We start from the raw sequence: 16,792 nt of genomic DNA on the forward strand, positions 1-16,792 counted from the left end.
CCGGACCCCGACTCCCCTGTGCCTCCTTACCATCGGCTCGGGCTCTCGCATCCCTCTGTCCGCGGCTGGTGCCTGCGGGGTTCCCTGGGAAGGGGAGCCTCGCCTCCTCCATCCTCAGAGCCAGGGGGGCCTGCCCGGCTGCCCCGAAGCCGAGGGAGCCCTGCTCCTGGGGACAGGGCTGCTGGGGACCGTCCCCGAAACCCTCCCGGCTGGGGTCCAGACAGTGGAGGAAGGGCATGGGCGGCAGGCTGTGGCTGCGGCGGGCCCCCTCCTCCGGGAAGCCCGGACCGTCCCTCCGCCGCTCGGGGATCGGGGAGAATTCCAGGGAGGAGTCCCCGCCGGCCCGCAGAGGAGGGGAGCCCCCGGCCTTTTTCCGACCCTTGGCCAGCTCGGCGAAGGAGGTGACCCTCCGGGGCCCCGGGGAGCCCTGGGCCGCCAGGGCCGAGGGGCCCTCGCTCAGCCGCACGGGGCAGCTCAGCATGCGCTCCAGGGAGCCCGGCCGGGCCGGGGGGCTGCGGGTCAGGTTGCGGTCGTAGCTGCGCGACCGCTGCCGGCCGCCGTTGAGGTTGGGGGGAGACACATTGACATACACCTGCCCCTCGATCACACCGGGCCCCGCGCCGGCCCCGGTCCCCTCCGGGGAACCCTCCCCCTCGGCGGCCCGGCCCGGCTCCGGCTCCGGCTCCGGCTCCTCCTCGGGCCTCCGGAACAGGTAATACTCGGTGGGCTGGCCGGGGCCCGGGCCGGGGCTGCCCCTGGTGGGCTCCTCCGAGCAGCTGGTGATGGACGAGCCCGCGGGGCTGGGGGACGACTGGGAAGACAGGTCGCAGGTGACGAGTTTATAGTAGTTCTGCGTGGCCACCACGAGGCGGGCCTGGCTCTGGAAGCAGGCGGTGAGGTCGGAGGAGGAGGTGGAGTCCCCCGGGGCTCCCGCCTCACAGTGCAGGCGGTAGGAGTTGCAGTTGGTGTCCAGGCCCGGGGAAGAGGTCGGGGGGTAGTCGCAGCCCCGGCCCCCGCCGTCCTGGGGGTGGGACTCACACGACATCTTGGACTCGGTCGGGGAGGGGTGCAGGTCCAGGTAGAAGGTGCCGGGGTCGGAGTGGCTGCAGACGGAAGAGTCGCAGGAGAGCGGGGCGGTGTTGAGGTTGGAGCGGGAATGACGGTGCAGCTTGTCGTACAGGGCGCTGAAAGTGACCAGCACGCCGTCCGAGCTGTTGCAGGACGAGTCGCTGACGTAGCCCATGGGCTGGTCCGTGGCCTCCGACTGGCTGGACGTGCTGCCGGAGCGGCCGGGCCGGGCCTCCGAGCCGGAGCAGCTACAGTCCCGGCCGGCCGGGGCCCCGGGGTTCCTCGGGGAGTCGTCCGAGCCGCGCTTCCATTCCCGTTCGCCACCGGCGGGGAAGCCGGGGGGGTCGCAGGCGTGGCCGCACCCGCCGCCGAGGCCCCGGCTGCAGTCGCAGTCATCCAGCTCCGTGGTCTCGGAAGCCCGGGGGCACCGGTTCCCGTTTCGGTGTCTCTGGGCCTCGGCGTTACTGAGCAGCTCTTCTTCTTGCCCTTCCACCACCCCGGTGCGGCTGGCCGAGCCCCAGGGCCTCCCCCGGGCGGGGCCGGTGCCCTGCTGCTGCAGCTGGAAGGGGGGCAGGCCCAGCTCCCGCAGGGGGAGCGCCGACGGGCCGCCCCCGTGCAGGCGGAAGGAGGCGGGGGCCGGGTCTTCGACGTACAGGTCGCAGAGGCCTGCCTCGCCGTCCTTCAGCAGGAAGGGGTTGTGCCTCTTGGAGGCCCCGGCCGCCCTACCGCCTTGGGTCCTGTGCTCGGAGCTCTCCTGGGGCCCCACGGGTACGCCGGGAGCACACAGCAGGCTGCTGTAGAGCAGCGAGTCGGCCTGCGCCAGGTCTCGGTTGGGGCGAGGGGCCCCGGGATCGGACAGGCGGAAGGGGTTGGCCCGCTTGCTCCCGCTGCAGCCCTGCCGGTCGGGGACCTGGCAGTGAACCAGGGGGATGTGGTGGACGATGAGAGTCTCTCCGGTCAGTTTAGGGGGACTATCCATCCTGCAGAGCGTAGCCTGTGGCATCAGCGACGCTGGACACCGACCCCGGAGCCCCAGGGGACGGGACGCATCTCATCAGGAGAGCCTGGTACCTTGGCAGGGGAGGAGGGAGGAATGGTGCCCAGGGAGAAAGAAAGAGAGAGGGAGAAGATGGCAGTTAGAACTTTGTGTCCAAGAGCTACAGTCTCAGCGCTCTTCTCTCGCCCAAGCCCATGCCATCCGGGATAAGCCCTAGAGCCCACCCATTTGGGGACTTATCAGTTATTATTCTTCTTCATTCATTCGATAGTATTTATTGAGCTCTTCTATGTGCAGAGCACACTGTACTAAGCGCTTGGAATGTACAGTTCGGCAACAGATAGAGACGATCCCTGCCCAGTGATGGGCTCACAGTCGAATCGGTGGTTGTTATGCTCACTGTGGACAGGGAATGTTTCTGCCAACTCTGTGGTACTGTTGTTGTGTTGTACAACTCTGTGGTACTGTACTCTCCCAGAGGCATGCTCTGCACGAAAGTGCTCGATAAATACCACTGATGATGGTTATTACTGTGGCTTTTTAAAAACGGTATTTGCCAAGTGCTTATTATGTGCCAGGCACTGTACTAAGCGCTGGGGTAGATATAAGGTAATTAGGTTGGACGCAGTCCTTCTCCCACATGGGGCACGCGGTCTTAATCCCCGTTTTACAGATAAGGTATCTGAGGAACAGATAATAATAATAATAATGATGATATCTGTTAAGCGCTTAAGTTAGGTGACTACTTGCCCAGGGTCACATGGCAGACAAATGGTGGGCTGGGATTACAACCCTTAGTACAGTGCTGTGCACATAGTAAGCGCTCAATAAATACTACTGAATGAATGAATGAATGAACCCAGGTCCTCTGAATCCCAGACCCCTACTTTTTCCACTAGGCCGTGCCGCTGCTTTTCCAAGTCATTCGGGATGTCTTCAGGACCGTGAGCTCCTTGACGATCATGTCTACCAACTCTATTGTATTTATCTCTCCCAAGCGCTCAGTGCAGTAAGTGCTCAGTAATACCATTAATATTGTTACTCAATACTAATAAAAATCGCATTGATCTCCTCTGTGACTCCTCTTCATTCTGGATCTCCTCCAGGAGGCCTTCCTTGATTGATTCTGATTACCCTGCTTATTTCCCGGCTCCTGCCTGTTCAGCCCATCCACATGAGACCTCGCCATCTTCCACTGTACTTATTTACGGATTTTCTACACCATATAACCTAAGTACTAACTCATGTTCACATCCCCTTTTCCTTTTCTTCCTACCCAGCGACGCAGCCGGAATTCCAGAATGTCGCCCTCATCGCACCGCCTCGTCCTGAGGTCTCCTTGCTGACCTCTAGAATGCAAACTTCTCCTCTAGAGCGTAAGCTCCTTCTCTAAACTCTAAGCTCCTCTTCCAGAATAGAAGCTCATTCCCTACTCTGTAAGCTCCTCCTCTAGAAGGTAAACTCCTCCCCTAGATTGAAGCTCCTTCTCTAGACTGTAAGTGCCTCCTCTAGAATACAAGCTCCTCCGCTAGAATAAGAAGCGGCATGGCGTAGTCCCAATCCTGGCTCTGCCACTGTCCGCTACGTGACCTTGGGCAAATCACTTCACTTCTCTGTGGTATTTGTTAAGCGCTTACTCTGTGCCAGGCACCGTACTAAGCGATGGGGTGGATACAAGCAAATCAAGTTGGACACAGTCCCCGTCCCAAATGGGGCTCACACTCTCAATCTCCGTTTTGCAGATGAGGTAACTGAGGCACAGAGAAGTGAAGTGACTTGCCCAAGGTCTCACAGCAGGCAAGTGGAGGAGCCGGAATTAGAATACATGACTTCTGACTCCCAGGACCGTGCTCTATCCACTGTGCCATGATGCCTCAGTTATTTCATCTTTAAAATGGGGATTGAGACCGTGAGCCCCAAGTGGGACAGGGACTGTGTCCAAACCCATTTGCTTGTATCCACCTCATTACTTAGTACGGTGCCTGGCACATAGTGAGCACTTAACAAATATCATCGTTATTATAAACTCCTCCCCTAGACTTTAAGCACCTCCTGTAGACTGAAAGCTCCTTTTTTTAAAAAAATGGTATTTAGTGCAGTGCCTGGCACATAGTGAGCACTTAACAAATATCATCGTTATTATAAACTACTCCCCTAGACTTTAAGCACCTCCTGTAGACTGAAAGCTCCTTTTTTTTTTAAAAAAAAAGGTATTTGTTAAGGGTTTAATGTGTACCAGGCACTGTACTAAGCACTGGCATAGGTACAAACTAATCAGGTTGGGCACCGTCCCTGTCCCGCAGGGGCCTCACAGTCCTAATCCCCATTTTATGGATGAGATAACTGAGGTGCAGAAGTTAAGTGACTTGTCCAAGGTCACATAGCAGACGACTGGTGGAGCCAGAGGTAGAACCCAAATGCAAACGGACTCCCAGGCCCGTGCTCTATCCACTAGCCCTCGCTACTTCTCCAAGTTCCATGAATTGACTATTTGACCTGCTTTGCTCCAGGTTGGCGGGAGGGACAGAAATAGCAGCAGGGACAGCAACAGCAGGTCACCACCAATCAATCAATCAGCGGTATTTATGGAGGGCTTACTCTGTGCAGAACGCTCTACTAAACTCTTGGCAGTTTACATACTTGGTAGACACGTTCTCTGCCTAAATGAACGTACACAGAATGGACAGCACTGGGAAGGCCACAGCTGTGGAGGTCACCACAGCGAAGACTGTTGGACTTAGAACCACTAGAAACTCTCCTCTCCTAGGCCCAGGGCCCTGCAATTTTTGTCTTACTCTGTATTTCTCCCTGTCCTCATCTTTTATGCCAATTTTCTGCTTTTACTAGTTGATCCTCTCCTTGTATGTTTGTAGCCAGCCCCCTTTTTCACCTTATGGTGACACCCTGTCGAAGGCCCAGAGACCCCGTCTAATTCTCACCCATTTTTCTTGCCCAGTGCATAGTACAGAGCCTTGCACTCAGAAAGCGCTTAATAAATACTAGGGGAAGCAGCGTGGCCTAGTGGAAAGAGCACGGGCCTGGGAATTGGAGGACTTGGATTCCGTTTGTGTGCAATGTGACCTTGGACAAGTCACTTAACTTCTCTATGTCTCAGTTCCTTCGTCTGTATAAACGGGGATTCGATACCCGTTCTCCCTTCTACTTAGACTGTGGCCCTCTTGTGGAATTTGATTCTCTTGAATCTCCCTCAGTGTTTGACACAAAGTAAGCGCTTAACAAAAACCACTATTATTATTTTCATTAATAACAACCCTCACCCTCCCCAGATTCTAAGCCCGGTGTGGGCAGGGACTGTCTGTCTTTACTGTTGAATTTTACTTTCCAAGCACTTAGTTCAGTGCTCTGCACAGAGTAACCGCTCAATAAATATGAATGAATGAATGATATTAGTAATCCTCTTCCTCCTCCTAAGTAACCAGGTAGGCCCTCAATAAATGCTACTGATTTACTGATTGATCCTGCAGCACTCCGAGGATCTGAGATCACTTTTCAAACACTTTTCACTTAAGCGATATCATCGTTACTATTAATATTACTGTTGTTATTTTGATCGTTTTCCCGGTAATAGTAATCTTGTTTATTGAGTATCCACTTGGTGCAATACAAGTACAAAAATCAAGAATCGACACATTCCTGGCCCACAGGAAGCTTACTTAGTAGGGGAAACAGACATAAAAATATTTACAGACAGAAAAGTCAAATAAATAATTGACTGTGCTATTGAATACATGCATAAGCGGAGTGATGATGCTGGGTACGAGGGGCATCACCAAAGCTGTTGGGGCTGAACTTGCATTACTTTTGGAATTAGGTGCCAGGCCCGAGGCCTGAAACGGAAGTCCTCATTTTGTAACCCCGGTCTGAAGGTGGAGCCGCTCCTTCTCCCCTCTTTTGGGAATGAGGTCCTGCAATGACACCGTCCTGGCCCACATCATGGGCCCCCAGCGACTGGAATAGTTGCCTGGCCTGCGTCCCCCTCACTGGGCCTCCCAGGCCTCTTAGGCCCAGTGGGGGAAATAAATGCTCCCTAGCCAGAACATTGCCTGTGGGCCTGCCCTACCTCCTGTGTGGAGAGTCCTACGAGTTCAGAAACACTCTTGAGGTCACTGTGCTCAAGCAGGAGCACTGACCCAAGTATGCCCGGGGTACCTTCACAAGGAGATGCTGACTGACCTGAGGATGAGGAGGAGGAGAAGGACGAGAGTGGCTACCAACAATCTCTCACTGGAAGAACTATTCATCCCTCCTCAGGTGAGGAGTGTGTACTTGCAAGCTTGTTCTCCTGACCTACAGAGGATACACCTCGTTGTCCAGTCCAGCCTAGCCCAGCCCCGTCCAGCCTAGCCAGCTCTACCTGGCCCAGACCAGCCCTGCCCCACCCAATCCAGTCCAACCCTGCCCTGTCCTGCCCTATTCAGGCTTCAACACTAATCTCTGGGCCCTGACTTTGACCCTGCCCTGCTCCTCTATTACAAATTATATCCCCAGCTCTGAGGAATGATGTGATGGAATTTTCACATCTGTCAGAATCTTCCCAGAACCCAGCAGTGATCATTTCGGAGCTACGTGTCCCCAGGGGGAGGAGAATGGCTTCTAGGGTTGGTGTGAGGGCAGAGGCGGGAAATCAATCGGGGTAATGACCAGTGCTCGACAGGGGACTCTCATCCAGACCCCTGGCTGCCCTCTCCCAAGCCAACACTGCGCCCCGGTCCTTCGAGGACGCTCTCCCAACCTCCACGCTGTCCTCTCTCCAACATCCCACAGTGGGAATTGGCTGTACTGTTTTCCAAAGAACATAAGGCCAAGACAGGGTCAGACCCATGGTTTAACCCACTCAGGATTCTGTTTTCTGATAGGATGCTTACAGTCGCTGTCTGAAGGTTGGTTTATTCACTAGACCTCAGTCTCATCTATCTCACCACTGACTCCTTGCCCACATCCTCCCTCTGGCCTGGAACTCCCTCCCCCTCCATATATGACAGATCACCACTCTCACCACCTTCAAAACCTTATTAAAATCACATCTTCTCTAAGAGGCCTTCCTTGATTAAGCCCTCTTTTCCCTCTACCTTTTCTGTTACCGAGTCCCTTGGATCCGTACCCATTTAGCACTTGATAATCATCCCGCAGCACTCATGTACGTAGCTGTAATGTATTTATTTATATTATTCATTCATTCATTTATTCAATCATATTCATTGAGCGCTTCTGGTGTGCAGAGCACTGTATTAAACAACTGGGAGAGTACAATACAATAATAAACGGACACATTCCCTGCCCACAGTGAGCTTACAGTCTAGTCGTGGGGAGACAGACATCAATACAAATAAATAAATTACAGATATGTACACAAGTGCTGTGGGGCTGGGAGGGGGGCCTAGTCTGGGAAGGCCTCTCGGAGGAGATGTATCATCAGTAAGACTTTCCCGGGGGGAGAGTAATTGTCTGTAGGACTTGAGGAGGGAGGGCGCTCCAGGCCAGAGGCAGGACGTGGGCCAGGGATCAATGGCGAGACAGGTGGGACTGAGGTACAGTGAGAAGGTTAGCATTAGAGAAGCAAAGTGTGCGGGCTGGGTTGAAGGAGGAGAGTAGCGAGGTGAGATAGGAGGGGGCAAGGTGGTGGAGAGCTTTAAAGCCAATGGTGAGGAGTTTTTGTTTGATGCAGAGGTGGACGGGCAACCACTGGAGTCTTTTGAGGAGCAGGGTGACTTGTCCTGAATGTTTTTGGAGAAAAATGATCGGGACAGCAGTATGGATGGGAGTGGGGAGGGTCAGGAGGCCTAGAGGTCAGCAAGGAAGGCTGGTGCAGTAATCCAGGCGGGATAGGATGAGTGGGATAGTATTAACGTGACAGCAGTTTGGATGGAGAGGAAAGGGCGGATTTTAGCTATGTTGGGAAGGTGGGACCGACAGGATTTAGTGATGGGTTGAATATGTGGATCGAATGAGAGAGAGGAGTCAAGGATAACGCCAAGGTTATGGGCCTGTGAGAAAGAAAGGATGGTGGTGCTATCTACAGGGATGGGAAAGTCACGGGGAGGACCGGGTTTGGGTGGGAAGATAAGGAGTTCAGTTTGGGCATATTAAGCCTGAGGTGACAGGAGAACATCCAAGTAGAGATGTCTTGAAGGCAAGAGGAAATGTGAGACTGCAGAGAGGGAGAGAGATCACGGCTGGAGATGTAGATTTGGGTATCGTCCGCATAGAGGTGGTAGTTGAAGCCATGGGAGCGAATGAGTTCTCCACGGGAGTGGGTGTAGATGGAGAATAGAAGGGAACCCAGAACGGAACCTTGAGGGACCCCCACCGTTAGGGGGTGGGAGGCAGAGGAGGAGCCCGCGAAGGCGACTGAGAACAAACAGCCAGAGAGATAAGAGGAGAACCAGGAGAGGACAGAATCAGTGAAGCCAAGGTTGGATAATAATAATAATGTTGGTATTTGTTAAGCGCTATGTGCAGAGCACTGTTCTAAGCGCTGGGGTAGACACAGGGGAATCAGGTTGTCCCACGTGGGGCTCACAGTCTTAATCCCCATTTTACAGATGAGGTAACTGAGGCACAGAGAAGTGAAGTGACTTGCCCACAGTCACACCGCTGACAAGTGGCAGAGCTGGGATTCAAACTCGTGACCTCTGACTCCAAAGCCATGACCTCTTTCCACTGAGCCATGCAACGTTTCCAGGAGAAGGGGTGGTTGACAGAATCGAAGGCAGCTGAGTGGTCGAGGAGGATTAGGATGGAATAGAGGCCACCGGATTTGGCAAGAAGGAGATCATTTGGTGGCCTTTAGGAGAGTGGTTTCTGTGGAGTGAAGGGACAGAAGCCAGACTGGAGTCAAGGAGAGAACTGGTGGAGAGGAAGTTGAGACAGTGGGTGCAGACAATTAGCTCAAGGAGTTTGAAGAGGAATGGTAGGAAGGAAATGGGGTGATAACCGGAGGGAGCCATAGGATCAAGGGAAGTTTTTTTAGGATGGGGAGAGATGGGTATGCTTGAAAGCAGTGTCTGTCTCCCCCTCTAAACTGTAAGCTCCTTGTAGGTAAGGAACGTGCCTATAAACTCTATTGTATTGTATTACACTCCCAACCTCTGCACACAGTAAATATTCAGTAAATGCCATTGATTGATATCCTGGATCTCCACAGTTAGAGATGGGCCACCTCTCATCCCTAAATTTCCCTCTAGGAACCCATTATGCACCAAGAAATTATCTAAGCCCTTCTGATAATTACCTTCTGATCATTTTGGCCTACTCAGCTTTCTGATGTGGCAGGTCCCACACGTTTACTCCCTGGTGTGTGAAGAAATGTTTCCTCTTGTTTGCTTTACCCTATCACCTTCAAGTTTCAAAGGGTCCCATACTTATCTTGGTGTGGGATTTGGTGAATAACAATCCTGTGTTTGCTCTGTCCACACCTTCTGCGAATGTCAAACATGTTCCCTTTCAATCTGCTTCTTTTCAGCCTGAAGAATCCTGTTTCAGCGTCTCTTCAAATGGATTCCGCTCTATCCCCTAGATCATCTTGGTTGCTCTTCTTTCTACCTTCTTTCGCTCTATTATGATTTTTCTAAAATATGGTGACCAGACTATACATGATTTTCCAGGTGCAGAATATCATTTTTTTTAAATGGTGTAGCAATACCGTGCCTTTAGTTTGGGTTTCTAACCCCTTTCCGGTGTTGCCAGCTATCCATTTTGGCTGCCGCCATAAATTGGACTAGTGAGTTCAAGGAAGAGTCAACAGTGACTTGGAGATCTATTTTCTGAGTTGTGACTGAGATCTCACACCCTCCAGTCCAGAGTCCTCCCCCCCACGACACAGACACAGACACACACACACGGACTGCTTGGTCCCATATAAAGCAGAAGATGCGTATTCTTGTGTTTGCTTCCCCTCCCCTCGTTCACAGTCCTTAGATCCACCCCAAATTACCACGCTTTGGAAACCTGCACCACCTGGATTATGGATTCCCTCAGCCTCGGAGTCAGGGGAAAGTTCTGAGCATTAAGAAGAGCTGCTTGAAGGGTAACCGTGGGACTGGGACATTTCATTTCCCCCTTGGGCATACAGGGTGCTCTCTTCCAAAATCTCCAAAGAATTGGCGCTCCACTCCCTGGCTTAGACAGACATGTTTTCTCCTCCAAGGAGCCAAGGGGAAATGCCCCTAGCCCCTCCCAACCTACCCAGATTGACTGGTATTTTGCTTTTGTCCTAGTGTTAACGGCCATATCGAATCAACACATAATAATAATGTTGGTATTTGTTAAGCGCTTACTATGTGCCGAGCACTGTTCTAAGCGCTGGGGTAGACATAGGGGAATCAGGTTGTCCCACATGGGGGCTCACTGTCTTAATCCCCATTTTACAGATGAGGTAACTGAGGCCCAGAGAAGTTAAGTGACTTGCCCACAGTCACACAGCTGACAAGTGGCCGAGCCGGGATTTGAACTCATGACCTCTGACTCCAAAGCCCGTGCTCTTTCCACTGAGCCACGCTGCTTCATCACCCTGGGAGGAAGAACTGAACGCTGCTTCATCATCACATCACCCTGGGAGGAAGAACTGAACCGATGAACTCAGAGACCCAAAGCGAATAACGACTTCCAGGCTCCCTGGACAGGAACCATAAGGGAAATTTGGGGTGTTTCATCTTCATCGTTCCAGGCCACAATCCCAGCCCTACCCCTGTTCACGAAAAGAGTCGGCTAATGAACCTCCATCTTCAGTCTTCAGCCCCGTCCCAGTGTTCAACACCCGCTCTTCTTTCTGTGACCCCAAACAAGCTGTCCTGGTCACAACCTCCTTGGTTCAGGTATCCTCGGATGCATTTCAGGTGGAATGAAATCTGAATGAAAGGTAGGTAGTCAGCATCCTAGATGCGATTAGCATTAGGCAGGTAAGTTTTCCTTTAGAAAAGTTTTCCTTTCCTCGGGTAGTGGTTAACTCATGCAAAATAGCTATTCACCCATGTCTTTTCAATAAAAGTAGGCTTCCCTGTCCTGCAAACCTTTCAACTGGGGGCGGGGCCTAGCTTTGGGGCTGCTCTTATAATGGGAGCAGGGACCACGATGGGGGAGGGAGGGAAGAAGGGAAGAGAGGGGTCTTCTTCCTTATTGGTTTTCTTCCCCTCACTTTTTTGGGTCCTCATGGATGGAGCTATGGGAAGAGGAGTCCTGGAGTGGCTCCTGACTGGAATCTGGGGCTTAGGGAGTTCCTGGTTCGACAGACAGCCTCCACCTTTTCGCCATCCTCCCCCGACTGCCCATCTTTGTACGGATCAGACCGGGGGCCAGACACCTGGATCCCAGCTCTGGTCTGGCTTTGGCTCTCTGGGAGGGTGACCTTGAGCTGAGGACCCTGAGCTCCAAGGCAAAAGACCCCAGTGTGTCCGCTGAGAGGCCCTGCCTACTTGGGCTGGCTGGTGCCGGGTGGGGCAGAGAGCAGGAGGGAGTGTTTTCTGGGAAAGGAAATCATCCAGCTCCCTTCCCTAGGGTCTGACTATGACTCCGAGGATGAGGTTGCTCTCCGAACACCTATCTCTTATCCTTTCTGCGGGAGCTCGAGGAGTGGTAACTCTCTTCCTCTGGCAGAGGTCAGGGAGCAGCCCCAGGCTGCATGGGAGAGGCACCATGGAAGCGGAAGATGGTGGAGAAGGCAGATTTTTAGCTGCCTTCAGGGTGAGGCCCAGCTCTGATCTGAAGGGTAAAGCCATTCCCACTTCCCCGGCTACCCACCGGGGTCCAGTGTCCCTAACCATCTCGCCAAGATGGTCACCACACCCTCCCCGGTTCCCAGTGGGGCTGGGGGGGGTGGTCCCTCTTCCCCCACCCCACGCTGCCTTTGTCTCTGGTTTTAAAGGAGAAGCATCCCGGCCCCACCTGCTCGCCAAGGAGCCTCTGGTGCAATAGCATCACTGGAGACACTCGGACAAGAATGGGGGCCCCCAGGGACCCAAACCAGCAGCCCCAGCTTCTACCCCATCAGGGAAAATCTAGCCCTGCCCACGTCTCCCCGTGCAGGAGCTAACTCACGCCAGGCGCCGACCTCCCAGCCAGAGAAGGCACAGGCGGGTGAACACGCAGACACACACAAGACACACACAGGACACACACAGACACACACCCCAGTGCCAGAAGCTCAGACCCTTCCATACCGCTCCGTGACAGACAGACAAAGCGAACCCCAGGGCTCCGGGACCCAGCAGCAGACCAGTCAAACCCTGGACACAAACGAGCAGCCGGTCGGAAAACAAATGAGCCAAGAGCCCATCTAAGGCAGGAAAATCCCCCTGTCATCTCCGCCCTGCTGGCGGCCATACCTCTGCAAGAAGCCTTCCTCTCCAGGCCGGGCTTCCACCCCTGACAGCTGGGGCTGGGGCAGCAGGCGAGCCGGTCAACCAGGGCTCTCTTCCAGGGTATGGGGGCGCGTGTGGGAGTGTGTGGGCCGAGGGCGGGGGTCAGAAAAATGTCCTCATCGGTATTTTCGGCTTCTCACAGCTGCATCTCTGACAATGCAGAGGGGCTGCGCAATCTTAGCCCCAGCGTTGTTCCCGCTGCTGCTGCTGCTGCTAATGCTGTGACGTTGCTGCTAGGGGAAGGGGCAGGCTTGCCCAAAGCAGTTGCTCAGCCTCCCTGTCAGTCCCTGCGGCCGGCTGCGGGGAGGGAAGGAGAGAGGGAGGGAAGGAAGGAGGGGCGAGAAGAAGAGAGCGGTGGGAGGAGGAGGGAGGGAAGGATGGAGCTGGAGAGCAGGGCAGGTTGATTGGGAAGATGGAGGATTCTCTCTGTGTCGTTAACGCGGAAGGACACGGCCCCAGTTGGAGAACCTCTCCTGTCTCCTCGTGGCCCCAGGGAAAGGGCTTCTGGGCGAAGGCTGCCAGAAAACAGGGGGTTTAGTCGCTCCTCAAGACCTGCATCCAAGCCATCTTAGCTAGAGAGCTCTCTCTGTTTCTCTCAGGCTGTCCTCTCTCTCCCAGAAAATCTCCTCGTTTCCTTTTTTTCCTGTGCTGTTACTTAACACGAGTGGGGTGGGAGGGGAGCGGGAAAGGAAAGGGAGAGGAAGAGGGAGGAGGAGATGTCCGACGGATGTGGCCCCGATGACAAGCGACGACTCCAGAAATCCTGTCCCAGCGGCCCTCAGAGAGACACCCTTCTCCCCTCTTCCGCCGAACTCTCCTCCAAACTGAGCTAGAGCATCAGGTGAGATGCAGCACTATGAGTTCAGACCTCGCCCAAGGCCTCGGGAGGAGCCTCGCCTGGTCTTCGGGACCAAGCTGGGGAGCCGGGTGCCGGGTGACCCAGGGTACGATGGACTCCTCCCGCGCACCAAACGAGCAACTGAACAGTAAATCTATAAGTCAAATCGGCCTAAGATATGGTCAAGGTAAGGGCTTCGGGAGAAAGGTCACTCATGAAACCAAGAGATAAGGGGAGGGCTGCATCTAATCCATCCATCCATCATTCCCAGAGCCAAAGTCCAAGAACTGGTCTCCTTGACCGTCACCAAGAACCAAGGCCTTCCGTCACCACAGAGCTGGGGCCTGAAGATGGCCAGTCATGCCTCCTTCCCGGCCCGCTCTGGGGCTCCTGGCCTTTCCGGAATCAATGAATCAATCAGTCATATTCATTGAGTGCTTACTCTGTGCAGAGCACCGTACTAAGCGCTTGGCAGAGTACAGTACAACAGAGTTGGTAGACACGTTCCCTCCCACAGCGAGCTGAGTCTGTTTACTAGGTTAGAGTGGAGCCCCAGACAGGCGCGCAGGTTAGGGAAACCCCCATCCCCTACCCAGTAGTTGTGATAATATTAGTTAAGCCCTTATTGTGTGCAGAGCGCTATACTAAGCGCTGTGAATTGATTGATGGATTAGGAAAGAACACCCAGGTGGGAATTGGATATGGTCCCTGTCCCCGCTCCGTGTAAATCTCTGGAGTGACTGAATTTTCCAGCTATTTACAGTACCCAAAGTGCTTTCCTCTCCAAAAACCTCTGCTTCTCCCTAGTGCCCCGGGTCAAGCCTGGCTTTCTTGTCAGCGGGAGCAGCAGTCTGTAGCCCGTAAGCGCCTCGTGGGCAGGGATTCCATCTACCAACTCCATTACAGTGTGCTTTCCGAAGCAATTAGCCCAGTGTCCTGCACACGGTAAGTGCTCAGTGAATACCACTGACTGGTTGACCGAATAGTCAGATAAAGACCCACAGCTGAAGCAGAGGCCAACTGGCCGCGGCGCTCCCCGCTGCCTTTGTCCCCTCTTGGTGGGAGAAAGCTCATGTTAGCTACCTACCAGGCACTCACTGCTCTCACCCTCAACAAAATAACAATAATTTTGGTATTTGTTAAGCGCTTACTATGTGCCAGGCACTGTACTAAGCACTGGGGTGGATACGAGCAAATCGGTTGGACACAGTCCCTGTCCCACGTGGGGCTCACAGTCTCAATCCCCATTTTATAGATGAGGTAACCGAGGCACAGAGAGGTAAAGTGACTTGCTCGAGGTCACACAGCAGACAAGTGGTGGAGTCCGGATTAGAGCCCAAAACCGATGAGGCACATCATCCTGCCCCATGGACACGATCCCATGGCCTCCTTTCTATATGCTGCTTAGGGAAGCAGTGTGGCTCAGTGGAAAGAGCCCGGGCTTGGGAGTCAGAGGTCATGCGTTCTAATCCCGACTCTGCCGCCTGTCAGCTGTGTGACCTTGGGCAAGTCACTTCACTTCTCTGTGCCTCAGTCACCTCATCTGTAAAATGGGGATGAAGACTGTGAGCCCCACGTGGGACAACCTGATTACCTTGTGTCTCCCCCAACGCGTAGAACAGTGCTCGGGACATAGCAAGCGCTTAACAAATGCCAACTTTATTATTATTATTACAAATATGGTGCCCACTGGCTTTGGGCTTCGTACTCTGGGAAGTGGGGTGGGAGGGAGCGGGAGAAAGTGACTGGCAACAGGGAAGAAATACTGAAGAAATATTCAGAATCCAGACTCGGAGACTCTGCCCAGGGAGTGGCAGCCGCAGAGAGATCCAGGGAGAGACATGGAATCAGAAACTCCCAAGAAGAAACTAACTCAGGGACCCTAGAGACAGAAAGGATATGGGACAAAACACAATTGCCTCCCCCGCACCAGTTCCCCTGTCTGGCTCTCAGTGCTTACTGGGGACAGTGGTTACCTTGTGTGCTGATTAAACAGGCTTCTGTTTTCAGAACACAGGAGTTCAGGCCAATCTTTCATCTGGAGGCCCCAGGGGCTCCCCGGAGCTGGGGGTAGGTCCCGTTTCCCGGGAACCTCCCGGGGACGCAGAGGGTCCGTTCAGAGGATGAACCCAGGTCAGAACCCACCAAACGCTGAGCTCGGGTTGGGGATCGGCCTTTTGACGGGGAATGGATGAGACGCCGCCACCGAAACCCTCCCCGAGTGAACCAAGGGAACCAAGGCCAACCGGTTCACCCCCGGCAAGAGCCCGGGCTCGGGAGTCAGAGGTCGTGGGTTCTAATCCCGCCCCCGCCACTTGTCGGCTGTGTGACCTCGGGCGAGTTGCTTAATTTCTCTGGGCCTCAGTTACCTCATCTGTAAAATGGGGACGAAGACTGTGAGCCCCACGTGGGACAACCTGATCACCTTGTATCTACCCCAGCGCTTAGAACAGTGGTTGGCACATAGGAAGCGCTTAACAAATATCAGCGTTATTATTATTATTATGATCCTGCCTTCTAGGCAGGGAAAGGGACAACCGGGAACCAGATTCACTCCCCGAAGACCAAGAGAGTTACCTCCCTACTCCGCCCCTAAAGCTTTTCGGAGCCAGGATCCCGGCTCCTCACGGTCGTCCCAGCCCAGCCCCCTGTCCCAAGAGCAAGGAGGAGCTGAGCCCAGCCCCTCAGCACTGATGTTCACAGCCATCTGTCATTTATGTGACTATCTCCCGCTCTTGACTGAAAGCTCCTGGTGGTCAGGGGTTGTGACAGTCTTCTCTGTTGTATTTTACCCTCTCAAGTGCTTAGTTACAGTACTCTGCACACAGTAAGTGCTTGACAACGCGTTTAGGAAGAAGGGCGGCCTCTTCCTGGGAGAGGACCCGGGTTCTCCACTTACCAGCCGTGTGACCTTGGTCAAGTCACTTCACTTCTCTGTGCCTCAGTTCCCTCATCTGCAAAATGGGGATTCAATACCTGCTCTCCCCCCTACTTAGACTGTGAGCCCCATGCAGGACCTGATGATCATGTATCTGCCCTAGCGCTTAGCACAGTGCTTGCTTGGCATACAGTAAACACTTAACAGAGACCACAGTGGTTATTATAATTAAATAAATACCACAGATTGATCGATTGAGCAAGGAAGGGAAGGACAAAGACCGACCCAAAGACTGGTTTCTCCCACCCAGCCCCCTCGCTCTGTCCTCGGAGGGCGATACAAGCTCTCGGGTACATCTGGCTTCGTCCCCACAAGGAAGCCTCTGCTGGATCCCTTCCTATCCGGCCCCGCTGGACTACTGGACAGGTAAAAGGAGAAGAGGAATGTTATTACAGCGCCCAACAACTGCCCCTCCCTCTGCAATCTGACAGGCCTGCCTCGCCCTGGCAACCCGTCAGTGTTTAAGGGACGGAAGAGGACGCGGCAGGTTTCATTCTTTTCGATCACATCCACAATGCCACAGGTCTGTGACGTCAGAAGCCTGTCTCTATGTCTCCTCCATGCCTAGCCTGGAA

The 16,792-nt window shown here is 53.9% G+C and overlaps 1 protein-coding gene across 6 annotated transcripts in view; it reads right to left on the bottom strand.

Annotated features, from left to right (window-relative positions):
• Positions 1-16,792, bottom strand: part of RUSC2 (RUN and SH3 domain containing 2) — a 72,603-nt gene that overhangs the window by 17,713 nt on the left and 38,098 nt on the right. For 2 of the 6 annotated variants that reach the window (XM_029060035.2, XM_029060034.2), the window contains exons 1-2: positions 12,406-12,773; positions 31-2,139 (exon numbers count right to left, since the gene is read on the bottom strand). The exons of 1 other annotated variant lie outside the window; for it this stretch is intronic. In XM_029060035.2, coding sequence (XP_028915868.1) covers positions 31-2,071 — 2,041 coding nt within the window. In that variant the 5' untranslated portion in view covers positions 2,072-2,139; positions 12,406-12,773. Of the gene's footprint in view, positions 1-30; positions 2,140-12,405; positions 12,774-16,792 lie in introns of those variants that run through there. 3 more of the 6 variants (XM_029060031.1, XM_029060032.2, XM_029060030.2) reach the window with 2 other exon arrangements.

The sequence above is a fragment of the Ornithorhynchus anatinus genome, chromosome 3 (assembly GCF_004115215.2).
Source record: "Ornithorhynchus anatinus isolate Pmale09 chromosome 3, mOrnAna1.pri.v4, whole genome shotgun sequence".
NCBI lineage: Eukaryota > Metazoa > Chordata > Mammalia > Monotremata > Ornithorhynchidae > Ornithorhynchus > Ornithorhynchus anatinus.